Source organism: Emydura macquarii, unplaced genomic scaffold, assembly GCF_026122565.2.
Source record: "Emydura macquarii macquarii isolate MOO-44397 ecotype Brisbane River unplaced genomic scaffold, CSIRO-AGI_Emac_v2 contig_1390, whole genome shotgun sequence".
Taxonomy (NCBI): Eukaryota; Metazoa; Chordata; order Testudines; family Chelidae; genus Emydura; species Emydura macquarii.
Genome location: NW_027131527.1, coordinates 4,047,539 through 4,073,927, shown reverse-complemented (window position 1 = coordinate 4,073,927; position 26,389 = coordinate 4,047,539). Strand labels below are relative to the sequence as shown.

The window sequence follows — 26,389 nt, the reverse complement described above, 5'->3', positions numbered from 1 at the left end:
TCCCCTCATTGCAAAAGCTAGGGGCTAGCTGGTAGGGTGTGCTGTGAGGGATTTGAGACTCTGGAACTTGCTTCCCCTCCCGTTGGTCTGAAATAGCCCAAATTTGATGAGCTTCTAGACAGTCTGCACTAGACACTGATTGTGTTTTTGGAGATAGTGAAGGATGTGCTTCCTACAATGCCAGGAAAGGAATTTCTGTAGGAGGCTGGCTGAGTTCCTGTTGAGATGATTACTGGTATCAACCAAGAATGGGATACAGGAGTTTTTTGTGTGTGTGTGTGTGTGTGTGTGTGTGGGGGGGGGGGGGGGGGGGGGGGGGGGGGGGGGGACGGGACACGGACGACAGGCATGTTAGAGAGAAAGATGAACCTGTAGATGTGGGGGGGAGAGGACTAAAGGAATAACAGAAGTAATATTAATACCACTACATTGGAATGTGCTGGCACCCAAGGACCTCTGCATTCCTTCACAAGAGGTAACTACAAGTAACATGCCCCCAAAAGGAGGTGTGAGCCCCACATAAACTCTTCACACATCAACTCAACTCCTATAGCAGGCAGACAATATATCAAAGAAAAAATCCTGGTGTTAGCCATCAAAGGATACCACAGATTAACTGTGCTATGCAGAGAGGGAAAGAACCCTAGTTTCAAGCTTTCCGTGATAAAGGTTCTACCTGCTGCAGAAACTCACTCCTCCCAGGTGGAACACGGAGGAGCTGAGGGCCTCAGGGTAATATTAAGTACTATTAGCGATGGGTCAGTAAGGATTTTCCGTAATGCATGAGTTTTCAAGATTTCAAAATTCATCCTGCATTTGGATGAAAAGCCCAAATCTTGAAAACTTTTATGAACTCAATCATTTAAAAAAAAATTCAAATCAGTCAATCTAAACGTTTTGTTTTGATTGACATTTTCTATTTTGTTATCCCTTTTAAAGTCTTTTTTAAAGTATCAATTAACTAAAATTTCATACTGAAATTCAAACCAAAAATAAAAAATGCATTTTGAAAATGGTGCTTGCCTCTTAAGTGCTAGAGGCTTGGGGCTACCCAATCCTAGTTACTAAGGAGGTACATTTTAACAGGGATCACCTGATTTCCCTACAAAAGGCAGCAGGGAGGCAGTGCTGGGGGATGCTCAGAAAGCTGTAGAAAAACTGCAGAAAGTGAGAAAAGCTCCTTCAAGAAAGACCCTGAGACCAGTGGAGTTTGGGGCTGTGCCCAGTTTAAGGCTGGGGAAAAGCCTTTTGTGTTTGTTTCTGAACTTTAAGTTTATAAACCAGAACCTAAGGAGAGCTATTGCCCCTGGGCTCCTGAAAGCCTAGATGTAGTTTATTTAAGAAGCCCCTTGACTGGGGAAACTGAGGCAGAGAAAGATGTCTAACCACAAGTGGGTGTGTAGCTGAAGGCCTGCCCAATGACAGGTAGATTCATGAAAACTGACCCTTCCCTAAGAACAGTTTGAGTTTCAATGAATTGGCATTTTCTAACAACAAAAAATGTTTCATTAAAAAATTTCTGACCAGCTCTAATGAATATACCACAAGTGCCAGGTCTACAATGGAAAATCTTGATACATGGAGAATCCGGTGAACAGCAATGGTGAACAAAGTCAGTCCAGCTGGTCTTTTATGTCTGATAACACCTTAAAGAAGAAAAGAAATGAATCAGTATTGCCAACTCTCACAATTTTATCACAAGTCTTGCAATTTTTGGTAAGTCCCAGTTCTTTGAGTCACGTTATTATATAAGAATCTCAGATTTAATTTAAAATGAAGTATAAATTTCTCTGTCTCGTGGTTGCAGAGAAATGTTGATAAATGCAAAGTAATGCACATTAGAAAGCATAATCCCAACTATATATACAAAATGATGGGGTCTAAATTAGCTGTGTCACCATTCTAGAAAGAGATCTTGGAGTCATCATGGACAGTTCTCTGAAAACATCTGTTCTATGTGCAGCAGCAATCAAAAAAGCTAACAGAATGTCAGCAACTATTAGGAAAGGGATATAGGAATTCAGAAAATATAGTGCTACTATATAAATCCATGGTACACCATGAATTCTGGTTTCCCTATCTCAAAAAAGATATATTAGAAGTGGAAAAAGTATAGAAAAGGGCAACAAAAATAATTAGAGAGTGGAACAGCTTCCATTTGAGGAGAGATTAAAAAGACGGGTTCTGTTCAGTTTAGAAAAGAGACGACAAAGACAGGATATGATAGAGGTCTACGAAACCATGAATGGTGAGGAGAAAATTAATAGGGAAGTGTTATTTAGCCCTTCACATAACACAAGAACCAGGGGTCAACCAATTAAATTAATCGCAGCATATACACAGTGTGCTGAGCCATCTGATAGCATCATCATCACCCAGGTGAAATTAATAGGCAGCAGGTTTAAAACAAACATGAGAAGTACTTCATACATACAACACACAATCTGTGGAACTCATTGCTAGTGGATGTTGTGAAGGCCAAAAGTATAACTGGGTTCAGAAAATAATTAGAAAAGTTCATGGCAGATAGGTTCATCAATGGCTATTAGACAAGATGGTCAGGGACGTAACCCCCCATGTCCTAGGTGTCCCTAAACCTCTGACTGACAGAAACTGGGACTGGACAACAGGGAATGGACCACTCGATACAGCTCATTCCCTCTGAATCATCTGTCACAAGCCACTGTCGGAAGACAGAATACTGGGCTAAATGGACCATTGGTCTGATCCAGTATGGCCGTTCTTATGTTTTTAAGATTGAAAACATGATCCCTAATGGCTCAAACACCATAAAGCAAATAAAAAGAACTGAATACTTATTATTTTAAAATCCCATGATTTTTAAACCACACGAGATTTTTTTTCTCAGCTCATGATTTTTGAATATGTGGAGTTGGTAACACTGCACATATATGTATTAGATGGCTCAGGGGATGAATAATAAGATGTGAAGTCTCTCACTACTAAATCCATGACCAAAAGTTAATACCTATAGATATTCAATGGACTTAGGGGGACCAGTCTTAGTCCAGGTCCCTGTGGACAAGTGCAAACGCCAGCACAAATGACAGCAAAGACACACATTCCACAAAAGGAGAGCCTATCTTTTGCTTTATGTGCATCTTCAGATCCCTTAAAAATAGTTACACAAATAGACTATGCTAGGAGTACCTCTTCCCCCAGTAAGTCACATAAATCATCTAGCAGCTAAAAACATATCTGATGATCTCTCACCAGAATTCTCCGTGTCTTTCTCGGTCCCACAAAACAAATGTGCTTTGCAGAGTGTCCTAAAGGTCATTAACGGAGCACTACTAAACTGGCATAGGAAGGTTATTGCCCTTTGTCTTCTAGAGTTTGCTAGCAGGATGATGTGGGAGAAGCTTGCACTGCCACACCTGAACTATACCCCAGCTGCCGAAAGAGGGACTTCAGTCTACAGGGCTCTCAGTCTGGGACCTTTCATGCACACTAAATTCTCAAAAAAAATGGTAGGTGAGGAGCAGGGTTTATTTGCTAGTATAACACAGTCCTAATACATCTCATCTTTGTACCAGTAGGAGACAAAGCCCTTTGGGGAAGAAACGTTGAAAAGATAAACGTTCAACCAAACTGCTACACATTCACTGATTTTTGCGCTATTGTACCATATGAACTTCAGTTATTAAACTCCCAGGCAATTGTATGGAGCCGCTCAGCTATCAGGCAACAGAAGTCCCATCAGACCCATTAGGCTGCGTGTCTCAGAAGCTGTTACCATGCGCAGCATTGTTTTACTGCTTCAGAACTCTTTGCAGGCTCTTTTAAAAAAAACAAACAAACATGCGATTATTGAAAACTACACGAAACTATTTAATCCTTTTCCAGACCCATCCAAAGCGAGTCTCCTCCAGGGAACTCCAGATGCCTTCTTAGGCAGATCGGGAGATCATTAGCGTGTTAACGCCAATATTGATTTTGTTCCTGTCGAGGGTGGGGAGAGGAAAGGCTACTTTTAAATTGTTGCACCGCAGACCTGAACCGTGCGCGCCTTTCAAGTGGAAAAGATACCCCCTGATCTAATTGCATTTTAGATTACAGGATTAACGTCTCTTTGATTCCTGGTGTCACACTTCAAGGGATCACTGGAGAGAAACTAATCCGCACTGAATGCATGTATTTAATAGGCTTTCTTTCTTTTATAAATGACAAATTATTCACGGTTGAGCTTTGAGCACGAGCTTTGTTTAAAGCTACTTTTCCCCGCCCGGGGAGGGACCCTTTTCCGCCGCTCCACGTGTCCCATTTGCAATATAAACAAATCCAGCCTGCAAGGTTTCTGGATACACTTGCACGTGTCTCCGAGACAGGAGAGGGGAGGAGGGAAAATCTAAATTCTCTGTTCCAACCGCTCCGGACTAAAATGAAAGCCCGTTGCAGTCACGAGCCAGTAAGGGTGGGTGGCTGTACGAGCTACAGCTGCTCGGCGCTGCCCTGTCACTGCAAAGCCCGAGTGCGAAGGGCGGCGGCGGCGGGGAGAGGTTTCCAGGGAAAGGCAAGGGATTTCCAGCCCGGTTTTGCACTCTGGGAACGGACCGACCGCCGGTTTCCCCAGGGATCCGTGAGCCTGACTCCGGAGGGATTGGCACTGCGCACCCCCGACTGGGGAAACGATGCAGCGTGGGGCCTGGCCGGGCTCCGGAGGAAGAGAACCGGGGCCGACCGCGGATACGATTCTTTAGCTGGGGCATGGATCAGACGGCGCCGGCGGCTGGCAGCCAATGCCCGGGAACGGAGGCGGATGCTGGCTTTGAACGTGGCCTTTGATCGTCTGCGGAGCGTCATCCCAGCGCTGCGTAACGAAAAGAAACTGTCCAAAGCGGAGACGCTGCAGATGGCCAAGATCTACATCTGCATGCTGAGCGAGCTGCTGCAGGGGGCAGAGGGCCCGGGCGGCCCGCGGGGCGCTGGGGAGCGGCTGGGCGCGCAGAAGGGGGGAAGCACCCAGCGCACAGGCACGGTTGCGCCCCCCAGCGCCGAGAGAAACCAGCCCTGCCCTGTACTTCCAGCAGCCGAGAACTCCCGCCGGGCTCTTAATTGACTCCGGCCTGCTGCAGTGGAGCCGAGAGCCCGCCTGCCTTGTCCTGACACCAGCGAGATCGGGCCAGACAGACCCGGCCAGGCAGCGCAAGCCTCCTTTGCCTTCAGAGATAGCGCTTAGCTTTCCCCGTCCGCCCCCACCGCTACCGCGATCCAGCTGGCCGCAGGAAGCGTCGCGAGGCCTTTCCAGGACGAAACCCTCAGGCACGTTCAGAGAAAGTCAGTAACGGGAAGAATAAAGAAGTCGGGGCTACCGCCGCATCGGCAGAAAGTGACGGGACAGGTGAGGTGGCGGGACAGCGGGACGGACTCCGACACACGCCAGCGGGACGGACTGCGGAGCAGAGCCCTAGGAAAAACTCAACAACTCGGACACTGTCCAGAGCGCTGGCTGATTCCAACGAGCCAGGTAGGAGACAAACTAGGCCAGTGTGGAGAGGGCGCTGGAGCATGGTTTTGCCAGGCCGAAAGGAAACACACACACTTACTGCTGTTTTCAGTTCGGTCGGGTTGTTTCTCCAGGAGAAAAACACTCTTGCTGCTTTTCTGGCGGTATGGAGTAACTTTTACATTCCTTTAGAAGTAGTAGCCCAGCAGCCTCTAATTAGACATGCAGCTGTCTTCCATAGAGGCTTCTCCAGAGAATTGTCCTTCACCTCCTCTTGTCACTTTAGAATTCCCTTTAACAGATTCAGTAACTTGGCACAGCAGGAGGGAGAAAACGTTTTGTTTCCAATTAGCTCCAGGTAGAATTCAAACATGGTTCAAGCACTGTCACGTCTCATTAATGAGGAAAGGCTTCTGACAAATGCAAGGGCAGTTCTCCTACCACCAGTGAACAGTAACGTTCAGCACTGGAAGGAAGACAATGCAGAGAACAGGCAAAAATCACGACACTTAATAAATGTTACTTCACCCTACTTGTGTGTGGTTTATCTTCATTTCTGTATTCATTGAGCTGTCTATGGGCTAGACTCAGCCCTGGGTGGGATCAGCTTCCACATGTTGAATCCAGGTTCCAGGAGCTCTGGCCTGAGGAAAGTCATCTGGAAAGAATTTGCAGTGGTGCACTGCCTGTAATTGCCGGTGTAGCCCAAGTGGAGCTAGCTTGTGCAAGAGTGACAGTCACCGAGGAGGGAACAAAAGGTATGCACTGATTCAGCATGTGTCCCAGGTAGGCCCCACTAGCAGCGCTTTTAAAGCCACCCTTTCCATGCGAAACGCTGAAGGATGGCAGCAGGGCAAATGTAGCCTACCCTTCTCCAACATTAAGTCCCCCATGGTGGACTGGCACAGGAGGGTACAATTTATATATTGTTCACAAAGAAGGGTGAATTGACTAAAGAAACTAAAGTGATGACAAGCAGCACAGTTCATTTTCATCTTCAAGCAGCAGTAAAAGGCAGCTCTCCAGTGAACCTTGACTTGAAATGGAACTGACAGGGATCTAGATGCGTTGCCTGTTGTATATTTGTCATATATTTACAGTTCAGTTATGTGATGCCTCTTCTTTAATGAGGGGCTCCCACATTCCTGCTGTGATAAACCCTATGGGGAAGAGTGAATGTGCACTTAGGGAGAAAGGGAGAGGGAAGGTCTCCCTTTACAATAGTTTCTGAACACCTCACAGTCTTTTAATGCATTTATGTTCCCACCATCTGTTGAGGTAGAAAAGTATGATCATACCATTTTACAGATGGGCATTGGACACACAGAGGGACTAAGATTCTTGCTCAAGATCATAAAGAACTCAGTGGCAGAGAAGGCACTTGGGTCTCCTGCATGAATCCCAGGATAAGCCTTGCACTATCATTCCTCTGTGGAGCTGGAAAAGGCTCTTTTACTTTGTTTCCCTATGTAAAGGGAAAATTCATCTCACAACTGAAGGAGGCACTCCTGCCCCAGTGTTTTTTAAGTGCTTTTAGTGAAAGTGTTTGCACTCTGGTCCTGAAAACAGGCTAACTATAGTCCACTGTTTCAGTGAGAGAATTTAAAATACAGAGATAGGAGCCCAGTACAGACCTTTTTGCAAATCTAAACCGATCCTGTAACAATAATTAATTTTTAAAATCATGGCACTTAATACTATGTGGTTTATCCTACAGGCAAAATATTTGCTCCTCCCCAGCACTTTTATAAGCCCAAATTCTGACACAGCACAGAAAACCACAGAACCCACAGTAAATGGTCAGGGACAATTTAGCCAACTCCCTCAAAAAAAAGGAAAATCATCCTATCCCACCCCTTGGTTTTAATAAGGGGCCATCCCTCATCACACTCTAGATCAAATTTACTGACCTACACACTTTCTCTCCATCCCCAAAAAATCCTGCTCTGAGAACTAGCAAGGCAGGTGCATGCTGAGCCTTGACCCTCTTGCAGAGTTCAGGACCAAAGTCTGGGCTGCAGGGAGGCACTTACTTCTGCTAGCAATCCACAAACCAGGCTCAGAGGCCACTAATCCCACACAAAAGCACTCAGGGGAGGGGAGACACAAAGCAGCCTTCCCTTATAACTGTTAGGCCCCGGGGTTAGATTACTCACCCAGAATGTGGAAGACCTCTGGTTCAAATCCCCTTTCTGTCTGATGAGAAGGGAGCTGAACCAAGATCTGCCACCTGTCAGATGAGTGACTAACCACTAGGCTGCATAGTCAAATTCTCTCTTGCCCAATTAATATTTAATTAAAGTGGATCAACTTCAATAGGACAGATGGAGGGATACTCACCCAGTATGTTCCATAGCCTAGTGGTTAGGGCACTCACCTGAGACGGGACAGATCCCTGTTCAAATCCCTTCACTTCCCACAGAGGGATACTTCAATATAGGGCATAGGTGAGTACCCTAACCACTGGTCTAAATAAAGGGGTAAGGAAGGTCCATTACCTGCTGCTAGCTTGAGTGGAGTTAGGAGGGCTTGGAGCACAGCTACCTGACCGGGCCCCATGTGTGACTTAGATACTCAAGTGCCCATCTTTTCCCTGATTCCTTGGGGAATGCTTTGGGACTTAGGTGGGAGACGGGCACCTAGAATAAGGCAGCATGTAGGTAGAAACATAGGCGCTTAGGGAACTTTTACTGCAAAAACTTAGGTGTCTAGGAGTTCTGTGGATAGCAGTGGTGCCTATAAATAGGACAGCAGCCCCTAAGTACCTTCATGAATCTCACCCATTGTAACTTAGTTAACAATTCTGTTGCTGCAAGAGTTCTCTACCTAATACAGATCAGTACCAAGCCCTTATTATTGCAGTAACACCCAAAATGCACTAAGCACTTACCAAAGAGGAAGAAAGTCCCTGCCCTAAAGAGACTTTCAGACTTACAATTACAGCTCTAAAAGCAGGTACTGCAGAGGATTGGGTGAGGAGAGGAGACTAACACAACATAAGGATGGCATAATACCTTGCTCTCAGATGAATCATAGCTGGTCAAACTTACTTCACGTCTGCATGTAGAAGGCCTTTGAATTTTTTGTTGACGAAACTTAACATCTGTGCAAAAACTGCATTTCTTTAAAGGAATACAATGCAAATTTTTTCCATTTAAAAACCAAATAAACTCTGAATAGCAAAATAGCTAGAGGATATCCCACAGCCAATTATTTTTGCTTTTAACTTATAGAATCATAGAATATTAGAGTTGGAAGGGACCTCAGGAGGTCATCTAGTCCAACCCCCTGCTCAAAGCAGGACTAACCTCAACTATATCATCCCAACCAGGGCTTTGTCAAGCCTCAGCTTAAAAACCTCTAAGGATGGAGATTCTACCACCTCCCTAGGTAACCCATTCCAGTGCTTCACCACCCTCCTAGTAAAAAACTTTTTCCTAATGTCCAACCTAGACCTCCCGCCTGTAACTTGAGACCGTTGCTCCTTGTTCTGTCATCTGCCACCACCGAGAACAGCCTAGCCCCATCCTCTGTGGAACCCCCTTTCAGGTAGTTAAAGGCTGCTATCAAATCCCCCCTCACTCTTCTCTTTTGCAGACTAAACAAGCCCAGTTCCCTCAGCCTCTCATAAGTCCTGTAGTCCAGCCCCCTAATCATTTTTGTTGCCCTCCGCTGTACTCTCTCCAACTTGTCCACATCCTTTTTGTAGTGGGGGGCCCAAAACTGGACACAATATTCTAAATGCGGCCTCACCAACGCCGAATAGAGGGGAATAATCACTTCCCGTGACCTGCTGGCAATGCCCCTCCTAATGCAGCCCAATATGCTATTAGCCTTCTTGACAACCAGGGCACACTGCTGACTCAATTGAACACTTTTAATTTTGTGGGGATAGAGACATGCTACTGTGGGACAATTTCCTTCCTACTGTGACTCAGTGATTGATGGATTTATAGCCGGGATAAAATTGGTCCTATATGTCATGTTTCAGGTTACAGCAAAGCTCATGGATGGATTTCAGAGGGGTTGAATTCCTACAGCTTCCATTCACTGTGAAGAGAACAAACAGCACATGCTCAGTACAATATGGCTCACTATGAAATGGGGGAATAGTCACAGAATACTTTGCATATAGCTCTATTTGTGTTGGCACCTTTAAAAAGATCATAGTTCTTTCTCAACCATTTAAGTAACAAGTACCCCTAACTTCTGAAAATTTTAAGAAGTACCCCAACACTCAATTTTTCACTCTGAGAAATACAGTCTTTTTCCCCTTTACTGCTGGACGACTGTATTTCTTGTAAAGCAGGAGAGTTCTGAGTTCTGCAGTGCTGTGTGACTGTGGCAGATCACAAAACCCTCTGCTGTTTCTCCCATTCTTCTTCCTCCACATAGAAGCAAAGGTCAATGCCAGCCAATCACTATGGCCTGATGGCAGGGTCACGTGGTGTTCTCCTCACACAGGCGGAAATTTGTGAGGTATGAGCAGGCACTAGCGGCCCAGAGTGGATAGCAGCGCTCCCCATGCCATCAGCAGGGGGGTGTGGGCCCCTCTTAAGATTTTTATACTGGTAAAATCTGGGCCTGTCAGAGCAGTGAAATTGACAAGTAAGCCTGCGGGTAGAGCCCGACTCCAGGACTGGGCAAGCTGCTGGGCTCTCTGTTTGGCTTTTTGGGCACCAGGCTTTGAGCCGGGAAGGGGAGCTGCAACCTGGGCAAGTTGCAGGCAGCTGCTGCCTGGCTGCCAGCCAGGGAGATGGGCGACTGCCACCCAATCCGAGCTGGGGCAGTGGAGGCTTCCACGCATGCTGGGACTTGGGGATGTGGGCAGAAGGCAGGCAGCTGCTGCCCATCTTCAAGCCAGGGCATGGGAGGCTGTCTCTCGGCTCAGAGTAGGGGCACAGGTGGCAGTCGCCCAGATCACAGGGCACAGGAGGCTACCGCCAGGCTCCCACCTGGGAGCTAGGACTGGGCAAGATATGGGTGGCTGCCACCCGGCTTCCCAAAAAGCCAGCAGCTGCTGCCCAAGCCGACAGCTGCCACCTGGTGTCCCAAGAAGCCGGCAGCTGCCACCCCGCTTCCCAGGACTGTGGCAGCTGCCGTCTACCTTCCAGCGAGGAGGTGGGACTGGGTGGGAAATGGGCAGCTGCCACCTGGCTTCTCCAGAAGTGGGCAGCTGCCACCCACCTCTCTTCACTGGGTTTTTTGCCATGTACCCCCCTGCTTGTGTCTCACATACCCCCAGGGGTACACGGACCATAGGTTGAGAAACTATGAGTTAAAAAAACCTTAAAGTATAATGACTACTTTAATCCTAACCGTCGACCTGACTGAGATGTGCTGTACAAGTGGGCAAGTAATACAACCATAGGGATTCATTGCAAGTTTACAGATATGCCTCTATTGTATCAGCAGTAACAAACAGCTAACTAATACTCAACATTCCAGTTCAAGGTATAATGTAGCATGCTAGATTTTATTTAAGTAAGTGGTCCTTACTGGCCATCTCTCTAATGATACATACAGTGCTTTGTAATACCATATATAAATGACCCTCTCTCGCTTAAATCCAGTAGTGCCCGTATTTTCACGTCCGAGCCTCTGTGCCATTTTTAAAGAAACTGGCACCATGTCTTGGCTTTTTTAAACAATTCCAAAATTTGCTAAACAGGTGCCTTTAGGTGAGCTAGTGATTGACAATAGGCTTGCTGACTGCATAATTATCTTGAGGGCCATTTCCCATTAGAGCTGTCTCCTTGTTGGAGATCATTACCATGAGATTCATCTGGGAAATCTTCAGAATGACTTTGGGCAGCTCAGTACCAGTCACTGACAATTGTGAAGTACAATGTACAAGTAGCTACTGACCCAGACAAATGGTGCCAGCACTTCTGCTCACCTAATCTATGCCAAGGCACATACAGTGACCAAAAGGTTGATTAAAGAGCAATACTGATCAGGTTCAAATTCTGTGTAGTACAGTTGAACCAGGATTTTGTAGATCAGAATGTTAAAGCACTGAATTATGATGAGGTGTTAAAGGTTCTAGGTGCAGAATACAGTAGTCCTGGTAAACATAAGTAAAATTCCAGACTTCAAGGAAAACTATAATAGGGCTGTGTTAGTCCTATATGCTAGATTAGAACATAAAACAGTGCCTCTATGATATATTTATGTGGCCCACAGAGTATAAATAAATATTGCAGAATTTAAGTTTCCATCATAAGGGTTTAGCCCTCATAGTTGTGAAAATAGTCTTCCAAATATGAGCTGAGCATAAACTAATGCAGCGTTGGCTGAGTCAGCAGGCAGCTTCAAACTATGTTAGAGAGTAGCAAACTCCTCCAGTCCCACTAAACTTCCATCATGAGAATGTTCAAGTCTAATGGTGACTTGACAAGTAAGCATTAACTATTTAATTGGTGATCATTTTAGCAGATAGGATGAGGAACAGGGCTGGAGCGAATCCTACACCAGGGAAATGAGGGAAGAGAATTAGATATTACTGAAGGGAAGGAACTGCAGAAGGAGACACCCAAAGGATGGGGCACACACAGAAAAGTGGATGGGGAAGGAAGAAATGAGTAGAAATAGAGATGGCCCTAAATAAGCCAGTTTTCTCTAAAGGGATATTGCATACGACAATATAATACTATACAATTTTAAGTTAAGACATATTTAATCCTTGTGTATACCTTCTGTGGAGATCCTTCTGTAGACTGACAGTAGTAGATATTTCTAAATTTATACCCTGCCCAAAAGATCGTAATTAAAAATAAGATTTAGCCTTCTCCACAGGATGAGTTTGACACCTCTGGCCTAAGATTCTGGAATATTCCATTAAAAGAATGAGGCCATACCAAAAATATTATATTGTGTTCTACTAAAATGTCCAGGTATAATAAGGGGAATGCTTCATGATACTCACATTTGTCTACAAGGTCTTAGCCATATATTAGAACACAAAAACGGCCATACTGGGTCAGGCCAACAATCCACCTAGTCCCATACCCTGTCTTCCAACGGTAGCTAAAGCAAGGTGCTGTAGAGCAGTGTTTCTCAACCTTTTAAGAAGCAAGTACCCCCTAACTTCTGAAAATTTTAGTAAGTACCCCAACACTCAATTTTCCATGGGATTTTATATTTACAGACTAATGTGAACCATATGTTGGAAGAAGGGCTGAGTATATAAGGCCGTGATATGACAGATGTCAGATCTAGTGTAGGTAGTTACCACCTTTACACCTGGGGTGCACAACTCAAGTACGTACCTGGGCTAGAGGTGATGTTGGCCACAGCTACAAGGCTTTGAGCGGCATGCCAATGCTGGGGAATATAAAGCACCGTGCCAAGTTTTTTGCCATAGATTTGAGAGGAGGAAGGGATGAGAGAGCAACAGGGAAGGAAGGCGAGAGAGAGACACACAGGAAAAGAGGCAACTGGTAAAATCTGGGGCTGTCATAGAGCAGTGAAATTGACAAGTTTTCTGGGCACTGGGCTTTGGGAGGGGGAGGGGCCGCCCCCTGGGCAAGTTGCAGGCGGCTGCTGCTTGGCTGCCAGCCTGGGAGGTGGGCGACTGCCACCCAATCCAAGCTGGGGCAGAGGAGGCTTCTGCGCCGGCTGGGACCCAGAGATAAGGGTAGATGGCTGCTGCCCATCTTCAAGCTGGGATGCTGGAGGCTGTCCCTCAGCTTGGAGCCGAGGTTCGGGTGGCTGTCACCCAGCTGTGAGCCCAGCTGACAAGATGCAGAAGGCTACCACTAGGCTCCCACCTGGGAGCTGAGACCTGGCAGAAAGTGGGGGGCTGTTGCCCGCCTCTCCCAGAACGAGCGGCTGCTGCCTGCCTCCTAGCTGGGAGCTGTAACCAGGCGGGAAGTGTGGGGCTGCTGCCCACTCCCAGCTCAGAACTGAGACCTGGCAGGAAACTGGCAGCTGCCGCCTGCCTCCCAGCTGGGAGTGGCCGGGAAGCAGGCAGCTGCAGCCTGGCTTTCCAGGACTGTTGCAGCTGTCGCCCACCTCCCACCTGGGAGCTGGGACCCGGCAGGAAGCAGGGGGCTGCTGCCCACCTCCGCCAGAAGCTGGTGGCTACTGCCTGCCTCCCAGCTGGGAGCTGTGACCTGGTGGGAAGCTGGGGGCTGCCGCGTGCCTTCCTGAAAAGCCGGAGGCTGCCGCCTGCCTCTCAGGCTATGTCTACACTGCAGCATTAATTCGAATTAGCTTAATTTGAATTACAGAAAGCGATTTATAGAAAGCGCTGCAGACTGTCCCCACTACAGTGTTTGTGCTGGTTTCTTGTGTCCACACTGGCCAGCCTTAATTCGAATTAGAAAGCTTCCCACATTGCACTGCTATCCCACAGTGCAACTAACCATAGAGGCTGCTGTGACGAGTGTCATCATCCCAGGATGCAGTGCTGCTTCCCCCACCCTCTTCCCCCACCCCCAAACAAACAGGAAAAGGATTTTCATGCTGTATTTTTACTCCCCCGATCGCCATTGCTGCAGACGCATGGAGCCAGCTGAACTATGCTCTCATTTTGACTGTGACAAATACATTGCAGCTTATCCTGGATTACTTTAGGACTGTATGCTGTTTGCCATTTATGCTCCCCCTACCATCCCCTGTATATTGCTTGCCTTTGATTTTGATTCTACAGGTGTCTGTAGAATGTAAGATAAATAACAACGGAGTCAGTTAGTATATTAATACAGTGATACAAATGTTTCCATTTCACTGATGGAAAGCATGATATAATGTATCCACATGCAGCACTGTGAATAAACCCTTAAAGTATCAATTTCCATGATTGGCCACTGAAACAATGTAGCAAAGAATTTCCTCTCACTGCTAGCATTTAAAACGCATTCACCACGCCGGGAGGGGGGTGGGTGGTGAAATCTTTCAAAGGGACAAATTTTAAAGGGCTAAACTTTCAAAGGGACAAATCTTAAAGGGACAAACTGCAAAGGGCTTGCTGGGCAGTTAAAACGCATTCACCATGCGGGGGGTGGGGGTGTGTGTGAAATTTTCAAACCCTTAAAGCCCTGCAAAGGGCTTGTTGTGTGTGTGTGTGTGGGGGGGGGGGGGGTGATCGCAGCTTGGATTTTAAACCCATTCACCTCAGGAAATGAAGATTTAAATCTTCCAGGGGCTGCTTTGGGGGAGGGTACTGAAATGGGGCATCATGGGATACAGTCTGGAGGCCAATTAATTCAAATTAAGTCCCATTGCGTCCCCACACACACTAATGCCAATTAACTAATGCACTTCAGGCGCTAATCCGCTTGCAGAGGTGGTTTTATTAATTCAATTTTAAAGGCTACTTAATTCAAATTAACAATGCACAAGTGTAGATGCGGAAGTAATCAATTCAAATTAAGCCACCAGTGTAAACCAGTCCTCAGATGGGACTGGGCGGGAAGCAGGCAGCTGCAGCCCAGCTGCCTGGGACTGTAGTGGCTGCTGCCTGCCTCCCAGCTGGGAGCTGTGACTGGGCAGGAAGTGGGGGGACTGCCGCCTGCCTTCCCCAGAAGCCAGGGGCTGCCGCACATCTCCCAGCTAGGAGCTGGGACTTGGTGGGAAGTGGGCTGCTGCCGCCAGGCTTCCCCAGAAGTCGGCACGTGCTGGCTGCCTCCCCTTCTCTCCCTGCCCCCACCCCCCAAGTACTTCGTGCTGTGTCTCACCTAAGCTCAGGAGTACACGTATCACAGGTTGAGAAACTATGCTTTAGAGGGCATGAACAGAACAATCAAGTGATCCATCCCGTTTTCCACTCCCAGCTTCTGGCAAACAGAAGCTAGAGACTCTCAGAGTATGATGTTGCATCCCTGCCAATCCTGGCTAATAGCCATTGATGGACCTATTGTCCAGCAATGGACCTAGTTGTTTGGGTTCTTTTAAATTCTGTTATAGTTTCTATTTCTTTGTTCAACATAACCTACAGTGAATGGATAGGTGGAAAGATTCTGTAGCATTTTGGTTAGGCTCAAACCAAGGACCTGATCTTGCAAACCCTCATTAATAGTATCCCTTACTCCTGCGAGAAATCCCACTATAGTCAATCGTATGTGGCACTAGTGCCATAGCTAAGGGTTACTCTGCAGCATCAGGCTCCAATTGAAGATCAGCTGTAGAACCTCATTGGCCTCTTCAACATATAGGAATTCTAATTTGAGTTTCATAGCAGCATCAAACCTTTCATCTTAAAAACAAATTTGCCAGGTTTTAAATGTATAAATAGCTAAGGCATTCATACAGAAGTTTTTTGAATGGTTTATTAAGGCAGTTTTGTCTAGAAGTTGTTTCCCCCCACCCATCTGAATATAACTTCACCACAGCTTTTTTTTATCTGGACATATATATACACTAGTGTTTTCCTTTTGGATCAGGTATTCTCAGATCCTGTCTACACTTACCTCCAGGATTCAGCGGCAGTCGACGGGAGTTACGCAAGCTACGCAAAAAACTTGCGCAACTCCCGTTGACTTCTCTGCTCCTCTTCTGCGCGCCGTCTTCACTGCACTGCGCAGATGGGAACCATCTTCCCGTCGATGCAGCACTGACACTTTTGAAGGTGGTCTTAGTATGTCGATTTCTGGATCGACTGAGCAGGTCTTCACCGACAGCTCAGTCGATCCAGAGAAATCGATCTGACAGCAGCGACTTTGCCATTGTCAGTGTAGCCATAGCCTCAGCCTCAAAATGCTGGCTGAAACCCACAGGAGAAAATAATACAGAAACAATGGGAGCTGAGTGCAGTAAAATGACATCAGATTTTAACGTAACAGGTTATATAAAAGCCTTGCTAAACTATCTGTAAGTTATGGCTCAGTGTGCTCAAGGCAAATATTTAGGAACTTTGATATATAAACGGAGGAAAGTTACAGCACAAATTATTTCCTACAATAAGTTTTTCCTTCTGGTTTGTATTTAAATTCCATTCACTCAGATACAGACTATAAAGTAAATTAGCATATTGAAATACAAATGGCACAAACCGGTTACTTTACTGGGTGTATTTGTGTCTCACTGCCTAGAAGAGCAAAACACACTTGACAAAATGTCAGTGGCATCACATCAACAAAACAGAAGATAACCAACTACCTCAGCAGGCAGACTATTTCCAGTGGATGTGAGGTACATGTCTATGGGCCCACAACTGTGCTCAAAACTATCAATTGTGCAAAAAAACAAGTCAACCACTTTTCCCCTGCCCTCCCATTCCCACCCCTCAAATGAACTTCACCTCAATTTCCATTGAATGGTTTTATTGTACATTGATAACAGCATTCAAATAGTAATAAATGATCAAATACGCATTGTTTTTTAAGCTTGTTTACTTGATCCCTAAATTACATTCCTTTGCTGGCCATGCTAAACAGATTTCTTACCAACTATAGGGCTGGAATGCAAAAAGGAATCAAATGAGAGCTACACCCACTATTTGTCAGCAGAATTACAGCATAACAGTGTCATGCTTGTCGCCAATCATACAGAGTAGTTTGTTAATCATTCAATTTTGCCAGTTATCAGCTGAAAAGTCATGATCAGGTAATTAAGGTATTTGCGATATCTAATTTTTCAGAAAAACTTACCACCTCTTGTTAAGTTTCACAGGGTTTAAAGTTTCATAGGGTTTAATTAATTTCCATGGGTGATGTTAAAACAGAAAAAAGCAATCAATATGTCAAGCAAATTTAACTTGTTATTGAAAGAGCTGGATCTCAGAGAAGTTTGATCCTGTAACAGAAAGAGAACATTTCTTTTTAAGGTGCTATCCCATACTGAAATTATATTACCCTAAGTGACTTTTGATCTAGCCTTCACTAAACTTTTTTACTCCAGGGTATTGCTCCATTAGTGCTTCCTCCCATCCAGCTGTTTAGCCTCTGTTCTCAGAGGTAAAGACACTTACATTGTTATCTACTTGAAAAAGGGCAGATACTGGATTTACCAAGGTAAATACTCTGGGAACATATGAACATGGTGTGGAAAGGAATCTTGAGACCCTGTGGAGTCAATCACCTAATATCTATTAATCCTTCCTATTAAGTGTTTGTTGGGTCAGTTTTTCTACTAGTTTGTACTAGTTCAATCTGATAACTTCATACTTAATTAGTATGTTAAATCATAGATTCTTAAACTAGGAATCATGATACACCCCCCTTTTCATGGGTGCCCCAAAGTTTTCTTGTAATATGCAGTCATGGTACAGAAAAAAAATGAGAAATGCAGTTCTCAGCAACAGAAAAAATGCTGGACCTAATACCAAGCCCCTGTGAAGACTCCAACTATTACTCCCTCTACTGAGGAAAGCAGCCCTTCACCATAGAGTTCCAGAGGAGTAGTCGTGTTAGTCTGTATACAAAAGAGTCCTGTAGCACTTCAAAGACAAACAAATTTAATTTCTGCAGGCATAAGCTTTCATTGGCTGCAACCCACTTCGTCAGATGTAAGGAATAGAAATCAAATAGCAGGTATATATATACACATATCCAAGACTAAAGAACAACAATGGGGAAGTAGTTGAGGCCTATTCCTAACCGTTGCTTAGGAGATGAGAATGTGAGACACTATAAAGAGCTCATTCACCTGCACATCTACTAATGTAATATATGCCATCATGTGCCAGCAATGCCCCTCTGCCATGTACATTGGCCAAACCGGCCTGTCACTATGCAAAAGAATAAATGGACATAAATCAAACAAAAAACAACAACATATATAATCCAGTCGGAGAATACTTCAGTCTCCCAGGACATTCTATAAATGACTTGAAAGTTGCCATACTTCTACAAAAAAACTTCAAAAACAGACTTAAAAGAGAAAGTGCTGAGCTTGAAATGATCTGCAAACTTGATACAATCAAATGGGTCTAAATAGGGACCTGGAATGGTTCTCTCATTACAAGTAGTAATAGTCACTGTTCACACATTCTCACCTCCTAATCAATGGTTATGAATAGGCCTCAACTACTTCCCCATTGTTGTTCCTTAGTCTTGGATATGTGTATATATATATATATACACCTGCTATTTGATTTCTAGTCCTTACATCTGACAAAGTGGGTTGCAGCCAATGAAAGTTTATGCCTGCAGAAATTAAATTTGTTAGTCTTCAAAGTGCTACAGGACTCTCGTTTTCACCATAGAGTGATACTGCTACAAGACTTCATCATACCTTTAGTATTGTTTGATGCATCTTTTAGTTTGGAAGTTCAATTGCGATGTCTGGGGCCAGAGCTGTTCTTCTGGACTTCTTCTATACAGTAGGTAGCTCCAGCATTTGTGGTTATTAGTGTCCATATACCTTGTGTATGACTTTTAGAAGATGAGGGTTTGATACTGGATCTGAGTAAGGACTCATTTCACTATCCTTATGAATAGAGACCCATACTTACTATTTACCACTCCTGGAACCTCTTCCTTGATATAGAGGGAAAACCCTAGTATGGATTAATGTATATTGTTTAGCACCAAACATGTGCTTGGTGCTCTAACAAAGACAAGGATCCCCCTATCCGGAAGAGCTGTCTAAAATACACTCAGGGGTATGGTTCTCTCCATGCCCTCCAAAGTAAGCAGTCTAGTTTTGGTCAGGAGAGGGAGAGAACAATAGTGTCAGAAGAATATTCTCACCTCTTCACAGGTACAGGAGAAAATCTTGATCTTCTGTGAGAGCAGCACAGGCAAAGTTACTTGATACAAAAGAAGAAGAGGATGGAGGAAGTCCTCACAGTCAAACAAGGACTCAAGAAGAAGATACATGACTGCTGAGGTCATGTGGTTAAAATGAGATGGATTAATCCCTATGTTACCTTTGTTATATTAAGTATGCACAGTGCGCCACATTACGCTCTCAGGATATAAATCAAAAGTTGCAAAGCTGTCTCAACCTCAATCTTGAAACTATTTATTTGATAGGCTATTACATCTTATTCTTCTATAAGATACTCACAACTGCGCTATTAATTCGGAAAAAACTCTTCAAGGTTATTTCAGAAATCTACTGCTCCCATTACACGTATCTAAATATAAAGCAACCAGAGTGGAAATATTTCTCCTAGTGAATCTTCTAAGAATTTCTAGAGACACGTTTATGACTATATAACTATATGATTGCCTTTTACAGTACTGTCTATGAATGATGGCTCCAGCACTTGGAACTCTATTAACAGCTCTTTATGGCACAAACAGAAAATGTCATTATGCTGATGTTAGTTAATAGAATAGAGTGGTAATGAGATGACAACACCATTCGCACGTTCTCTCAAGCTTTTCATTTTTACTGCACTTTGCAGTTGTATGACAGAAATGATTTAGCTGCATCAGTTAACAGAAGAGGTGTTTGAGAAAATCCATCCTGAACAAATCAGAATATCATAATTCAGATTAATAAATACAGCAATATTGATTTTAATGTCCCTACTTCCCACTGAAAAGAGAGGAGGAAGTCAGTAAAATCCATGAAGATATAGTGAGGACTGCCCTATTTTCCCCCATGCTTTAATGAGTTTTCATTGTTCTCGTCACAACTCCCTCAAATGTGCTGCTTCCCAATCAGTTGCAAAGTTGCTATTGAGTTGTGGGAGGAACTCCATAATTTACGAAACCAAGCGTGATGTCTCCAGAGCACTTCAATTCCTGCAGATTTGGGTAATGATTGGCTGGGACTGTCAACTGAATGATGTTATCTCACATGCCAATGCAGAATGGAGCACTATCATCAGGCCTCATCACCAACATTCATTTATGCAGTTCACCTGAGACAGCCCTTCTTCTCCTTTTGCAATTTCTCATGCAGATAATATGTTTTATTACATGTTAAAAGACAACATATGTATTGAAAGTAGCAATTTTATTTGAGTTAAAATTATTTACAAAAACCCAAAGACATACTTCATGAAACTGGTACAAACTATTTTTCCTGCCGTTGGCTTTTGCTCCAAAGATCACAGCTGAGAAATACTGTATAAAATAAAAATAGGATTGGATTCAGAAAAGTACTCTACTGTTCTAATTTCCAATTAAGAGTATTTACACAAATATATACAATGGAAAAAAGTTACTTTAAAACTTTAATTTGCAAGTTGGCCTCAAGTACCCTTTAATGCAGAGTTATTTGAGGGTTTAACACACAAAAATGCACTGCAGTTCACAGGGTGATTTCTCCCCCCACCCTCAAAAAAAATCTGCATTTGTCAGTGCTTGACAATTAGTTATTTTAAAAAAAACAACTGTTAAACACTGAGGTAAACCACTTCCCATTCAAATAATTACCAGTGTAACAGAGAAACATAGTCGCCCCTGACTTTTTCTGTATTACATCTATCATTTTATTATCCTTTGCCATTATCCACAGAAACGTAACTGTTTAATCTTTTTGAATTCTAACTGTAAATGAAAACCCATTAATTTAAAATCATAAGACTAAATGGACAAAACATATCCAATAATTTCATCCTGTTAGAAATCATTTACGTATATCATTTTACTATGTTTCTCTTTCTATACTGAAGATTTTACCCAAAGGGAAACACAACCTCAAAATCTCTTCTAAGTTACACTGGTATGCTAAATTTTCAGAAGGTGATGAGAGAAAATGCAAAAAGTTATGACCAACATAGGATTTTTGCCTCTAATCAGTTACTTCCTTACAGAATTCCCAACAATCTGCATTATCAAAAATAGGAAGACATAGAAGGCAGCCACTGTATGTAAAAAAAATTTACAGCTGGCACTGATACAAAAGCACGAGTTTCTAACTTTATACATGAAAATAACACAAGATCTAAAAGCTGGTTAGATTTCCTGTTATTTCCCCCTCATTATACATAGAGCTAGTATTTTTATGGCTTCAAGTTTTACAAATTCAGTGGAGTAACATGATGTAACTACCTAAACAGGTATTTAAAAATGTTGATGATGCAGACCTCCGAAGAGTCTGCAAATATTCAAGACCAGCATAATAAAAATAATTACCAATTTTGTTGGTCTGAATAATGAGTGCAAGAAAAAACACTAATATTAAAAAAAAACATCTAAATGTATTTTCTGGGATTTTTTGTTCCACTAAAGTCTTCAAACACAATGCTTTGTGAACTAGACCTCAGCCTGAACAAAATCTTAGCTATATCAGCATTTTAAGGCTTTGTGTTGTATGCATTTAACTTTGCCATACTACAGAAGAATGAAATAGAAAGATTATGTCAGCTGGAAACATTAATCCCCATTGGTGTTTTAGCTTCTTTATTGAGTCGCCCCTAAAACATCCAATTTCTTTGTATTGAGTATTATAAAATATATCTCAAATGCTCCCTTGAAACAAATCAAAACAGCATTTCAAAGTTTTTGCTTAGTATGAAGTGTAAACTACCCTGGGATTGAACATTATTTCACTATGTCCTTTAACAGGGCACAACTCTTTACAGTTACTGCATTTTTTGATAATATACCCTCAAACTGCTTGATGGGTTTATGTTTTTGTATGCCTTTTAGAACTATGAAGTGTTATGGACTATCAGTTTACAGTATGTGGGCCATGACAGTTTTAGAACTGAGAAGTAGTTCAACCACCTAATTTCAATCAAAACAGTATAAAAATATAAACAATCCAATCCTTGCCTCTTTGGATTCCAACAATTTTAAATATAGACAGTAGTTAAAATCACAAAAGTATTTAAAAATTTATATTTTATGATTTTGGAATAATCGCGTAACAAAAAAGCAAGAGCAAATTAAACTCAAATAGGAGCGATACTGCTGTCCAGAACTTCTTTATTAGAACATTTGTTTGATACCTCAGTAGCTAAGCTGCCTTTGCACCTGGCTGGCATGAAACAGTGGCTCAACAGTAAACAGCAGTTGCACTATCAGCAGCAAGTTTTTCCCCTTTAAACTTGTCAGGAACAAAGCAAGAAAAAAAAAAAAAGGAAGGGCAAACCCTGCCAAAAATATTTAAATACTGCACTGCATCAATTCTATATTTATTTTCTTCAGAACCCATTTCCCTCATTTTTGATAGTTGCAGATTGATGTAGTAACTGTCTTTTAGAAAATGCTGAATGCACGGTTAAGAGACCAGGTAGCCTTAAAAATCCGAACACGAATGACACAGATGAATGGTCTTGGTGTATCTTCAAGGACTTCTTTCATGATTTCTTCTTTTGTCTAAGGGTAGCTCCAGTATTAGAGTGCCTGCAGCGGAAGTTAAGTATCTAGCAGTGTTCCAAGTATTCAATCACCCTAGAGATAGATTTCTGGCCTGTTGTTCCAACAGCACACTGAAAACAAGTAACAGAAAACAGAAGAAAGTAACAAAAAAGCATATATAACACATTATAAAAATCTGAAAAAGCTATGCTCATTTTAGAATGCACGTTAGTAAGACAATAAAATGTACTTAAGGCTCTGCTTCTGAAATATTTTCCACTGAGGGGTCACATTCAAAGTGGAATAAGAAATTAGTTTCCTTTCCATTTACTAGCAAAATAAAAAGTTGCCAAATGGACATTCTGTATTAAATATGGAGATATCACCTTGTTCTTTCCCCCAATTCACTAGCAGAAGTGCTAGAATGCTTTTATCAGTATTAATATCATCACACGTGTATGAGATTGGAAATGAAAGAGCAGTTTAAAGTAAGAAAAGTAACTACAACTGGCAATTTTAAATATATGCACTACTTACAGTAAGATTCATGAAACTGAGAAATTTTTTGAGCATTTCAGTCATTATTGAGAAGTCCCCTTCAGGTAAGTATTCCCTCACAGTAGTCACATTGATCTAAGGAAGTCAAACATTTATTTTAAGTTAACATTTGTGGTCGGTATGCATGATATAATAGTCTCTCTGTCTCTTACACACACACGTTTTCCTCAGCTGTTTACTGCTGTCATGTCTATATTTGAAGTCTCTCACTACACATAAGATGTGCTCACAATCTCCACTGGCAGTGGATGACTTTTCATGGCCAAGTTAGCCAACCGCAGTTGCTACAGTTTTCTATATTTAACAGTTAAGTCAAACCAGACTGCCCAGGATTTTCAAAGGCTAGACAGACAGACAAACAAAAGTATCCTACTGGCATGGTGAGAACCATCCTTTCCAATTGTATAACATTTCTCGTTCTTAAGAGCTAAGAAATACTAACCCTTGTACCTGAACTGTTCCAGAACTGATAATTACGTAATAAATCAGCAAGAAGCTGCAGAACAGTGCTCTTCAGACCATATCTAATCTCACTGTATATCTTGACAAATCTGGTATCTAGTCAAAAAGTCACTCACTTCTTTTCTTTCTGAACACAACTGACAACTGAGCATATTAATTTATTAGTATATTAATATTATTTAAACATTTAATATGTTTATAACTATAAAATATAACTTTTATAAATATATTACTATTTAATTAGTATTTAAATATTATTTAAATATAATTTTATAATTATATACAATTATATACAATTTTAATTTATATTTAGGTCTCTGAATTCCTAAATTTTAAATTTCAGCTCTGCAGACTCTTTCCCAATCTGATAGAGGTAATCATCCTCAAAGAATGTGGTCATGTACAATTTGGTGTTCTAAAAATCATTGGCAAAAATGAAATTCATTGCACTATGACAGCACACTATGAAAAGCTCTAACATTTAACTCATATTGAAACACAGTAAGCTTATAATTATAAACATCTTGGCTTATTTCCTTCTAATTTTCCTGAATAAATTCACCTGTCGACTGAGACAAATCACAAGAAAGTCAGCCCCCAACATGATCATCAGTTATTATTGAACTAAAAGTATATAGTAAGTGAAGACTGGTTTAGAATGGAATACTTCCACAAACCTTTCACTGAGCTACATATGCACCAACATGACCCTCCCACTGCAGTGGTGAATTTCCCCAAAATCCTCTCAACAAAAACACTTCATGACTGCCAGTGGTTACTTCAATGAACATTTACAACCATTTTAGAATGAGTTATCAACTCATTTCCTTACTGGACTCTCCTGGCAGAGACAGCCCAAAAGCAATGCTGTGTATGAGGCCACAATGCAGTCTTCCATGTGCTTCCCAGCATGTTGAAGGGCTGCAAAAGTAAGAGAATTGCTTAGACAGTATATACTGTTCATAAAGCAAATTTTTTTCTTATTAGAAATATATCTAAATTGCTCAGTGTCATTTCAAAGAATTATTATAGAACAAAAGTAAATTCCTTCCACAGACCAGGTATCTCAAAGGACTTTACAAAACTAAGTTAGATGAAAAATATAATATATACTTAAACATGGCATCCAGCACATACTCAGCAATTTCACACATGGCCTTGGATATTGGAACTAATTACCGAGGGAGAATACTGGCCCAAACATCAGGGTTATTCAAAAGCTCTCTAAATATCGTTATTATAAACTTGATAATAATACAAGTAAGGTACACACACAATACAACACAATACAAATATAGGAATACATGTAAACCTGGAAGGATATACCATCTGCCCCCCAACTAATCTAAATGTCATTATCCTTCATGAATTTTCTTTAATATAATTAATATAGTGTCTTCCAGACACCCCAGAAGACTTTTGGACACACCTTGGACCAAGCACTAGAAGACAGAATTGGAAGTTGGGGGAAGGGAAGAAGAGGACAAGGAGGAAATGTAGAAGGTGAGACAAAAAAGACAGGCAGAGGGGGAGGAATGAGCGGGTGGGGGATAGCCAAATGAATGAAGATCTTCATTCTTCAGAGATGAAGCAGGTAGTTGGCCATTTGGTCCTGAAAATACCAGAGCTCCTGGGAGTCATTCCCCAAGGACAGAGGGCACCAGGCCTTAAAACACTTCCATATACATATCCTTGCTGCACCTGCAAATGGATGGGGATTGGGAGAGGATGAGGGAGAGAGGAGATCTGCTGTAAAAAGTGAGTAGGGAGAGAGAAAGATTCTGAGGGCCAAAGCAATATTGTGGGAACAGAAAGGAATAGAGAAAAAGGGAAATGGAGATACAAGACAGTGGAAGAGAAATAAACATGGGACATAAAGAAGAAGCAAAGAGATGAGCAGAAAAATTACATGAAGTGAGAAAACCAAAAAGGAAAGAGAATAACGGAAACGAGAAGGAAGTGAGACTAAATAAAGGGAAAAGAGAAAGAAAGGCCAATTTCAAGTTTAACAATAGTTCAGGCAAGTATGCAAAGGGCCACCAGAACATTACACAGGAAATATTATTGAATTAATGTGTCAATGAAACAAAGACTTCAGAAAAGAATCTGAATTGAGATCAGGATCCAGCAAAGTGAACAAAGTACGACTGCTTCCTTCACTCCTCATACTTTTCACATCAACTGAATGCTTTTGTTCAAATTTTTCAGAAAAGTTTCACAGGTGGGCAGAGACCAATCTGAGGAAATTTCAGCCCAAGGGGTTATATGTCATTGGAAAGCGGAGATTGGAATGGAAACTCTTATGCAATCTTCACTACAGAGGCAGCTATATTGCAATCACGCTGCTCCTCCCCTCCCTTCAGCCGACCGAAACCAACTGACACACCTTTATTAAGGTCAAGTTCTTCATCATCCTCTTCCTTCTTATCTTTCTCTTCAGTATTATCTGCCTTTTCTGTGGAGACCCACTGAATCTCCCCACTTGTCTCTTGCCATTCTCCACTCTTATCATGCTGCGCAGTAGGAGCTTCTTTGATCAACTCATCTGTCTGGCTCTCTGCCAGCTGCGCTGCTCGTTCACGCTCAAGGAATAGCTAATAGGAAAATGTGAGGAGATATTCAGTTATAAGCCAACCCATATGCTAATATTTTGAAAGGTCATTTCCCCTTCACATGCCTAAAGCCTCTCATGGTTTTATTCTTCAATATTTGTCTTACTAAAGACATTAGGGCACAGGACTAAAATTCAAAA

The 26,389-nt window shown here is 42.6% G+C and overlaps 2 protein-coding genes across 5 annotated transcripts in view; one reads left to right on the top strand and one right to left on the bottom strand.

The window, feature by feature from the left end:
* Positions 1 to 4,316: 4,316 nt before the first annotated feature.
* On the top strand, positions 4,317 to 5,999 carry LOC137156198 (pancreas transcription factor 1 subunit alpha-like). Its single transcript, XM_067552935.1, has one exon. It carries the CDS (start codon positions 4,403 to 4,405, stop codon positions 5,078 to 5,080), a length of 678 nt encoding a protein of 225 aa, XP_067409036.1. The 5' UTR covers positions 4,317 to 4,402; the 3' UTR covers positions 5,081 to 5,999.
* A 14,305-nt stretch (positions 6,000 to 20,304) lies between these two features.
* Positions 20,305 to 26,389, bottom strand: part of WAPL (WAPL cohesin release factor) — a 113,832-nt gene continuing 107,747 nt past the window's right edge. For 3 of the 4 annotated variants that reach the window (XM_067552520.1, XM_067552521.1, XM_067552522.1), the window contains exons 16-19: positions 26,024 to 26,231; positions 24,470 to 24,558; positions 23,155 to 23,250; positions 20,305 to 22,748 (exon numbers count right to left, since the gene is read on the bottom strand). In XM_067552520.1, coding sequence (XP_067408621.1) covers positions 22,683 to 22,748; positions 23,155 to 23,250; positions 24,470 to 24,558; positions 26,024 to 26,231 — 459 coding nt within the window. In that variant the 3' untranslated portion in view covers positions 20,305 to 22,682. The remainder of the gene's footprint in view (positions 22,749 to 23,154; positions 23,251 to 24,469; positions 24,559 to 26,023; positions 26,232 to 26,389) is intronic. The other variant, XR_010920637.1, reaches the window with a different exon arrangement.

Excerpts from the sequence above, each read along its gene's own strand:
- LOC137156198 (XM_067552935.1), top strand. The coding sequence starts at position 4,403 with ATGAAAGCCCGTTGCAGTCACGAGCCAGTAAGGGTGGGTGGCTGTACG.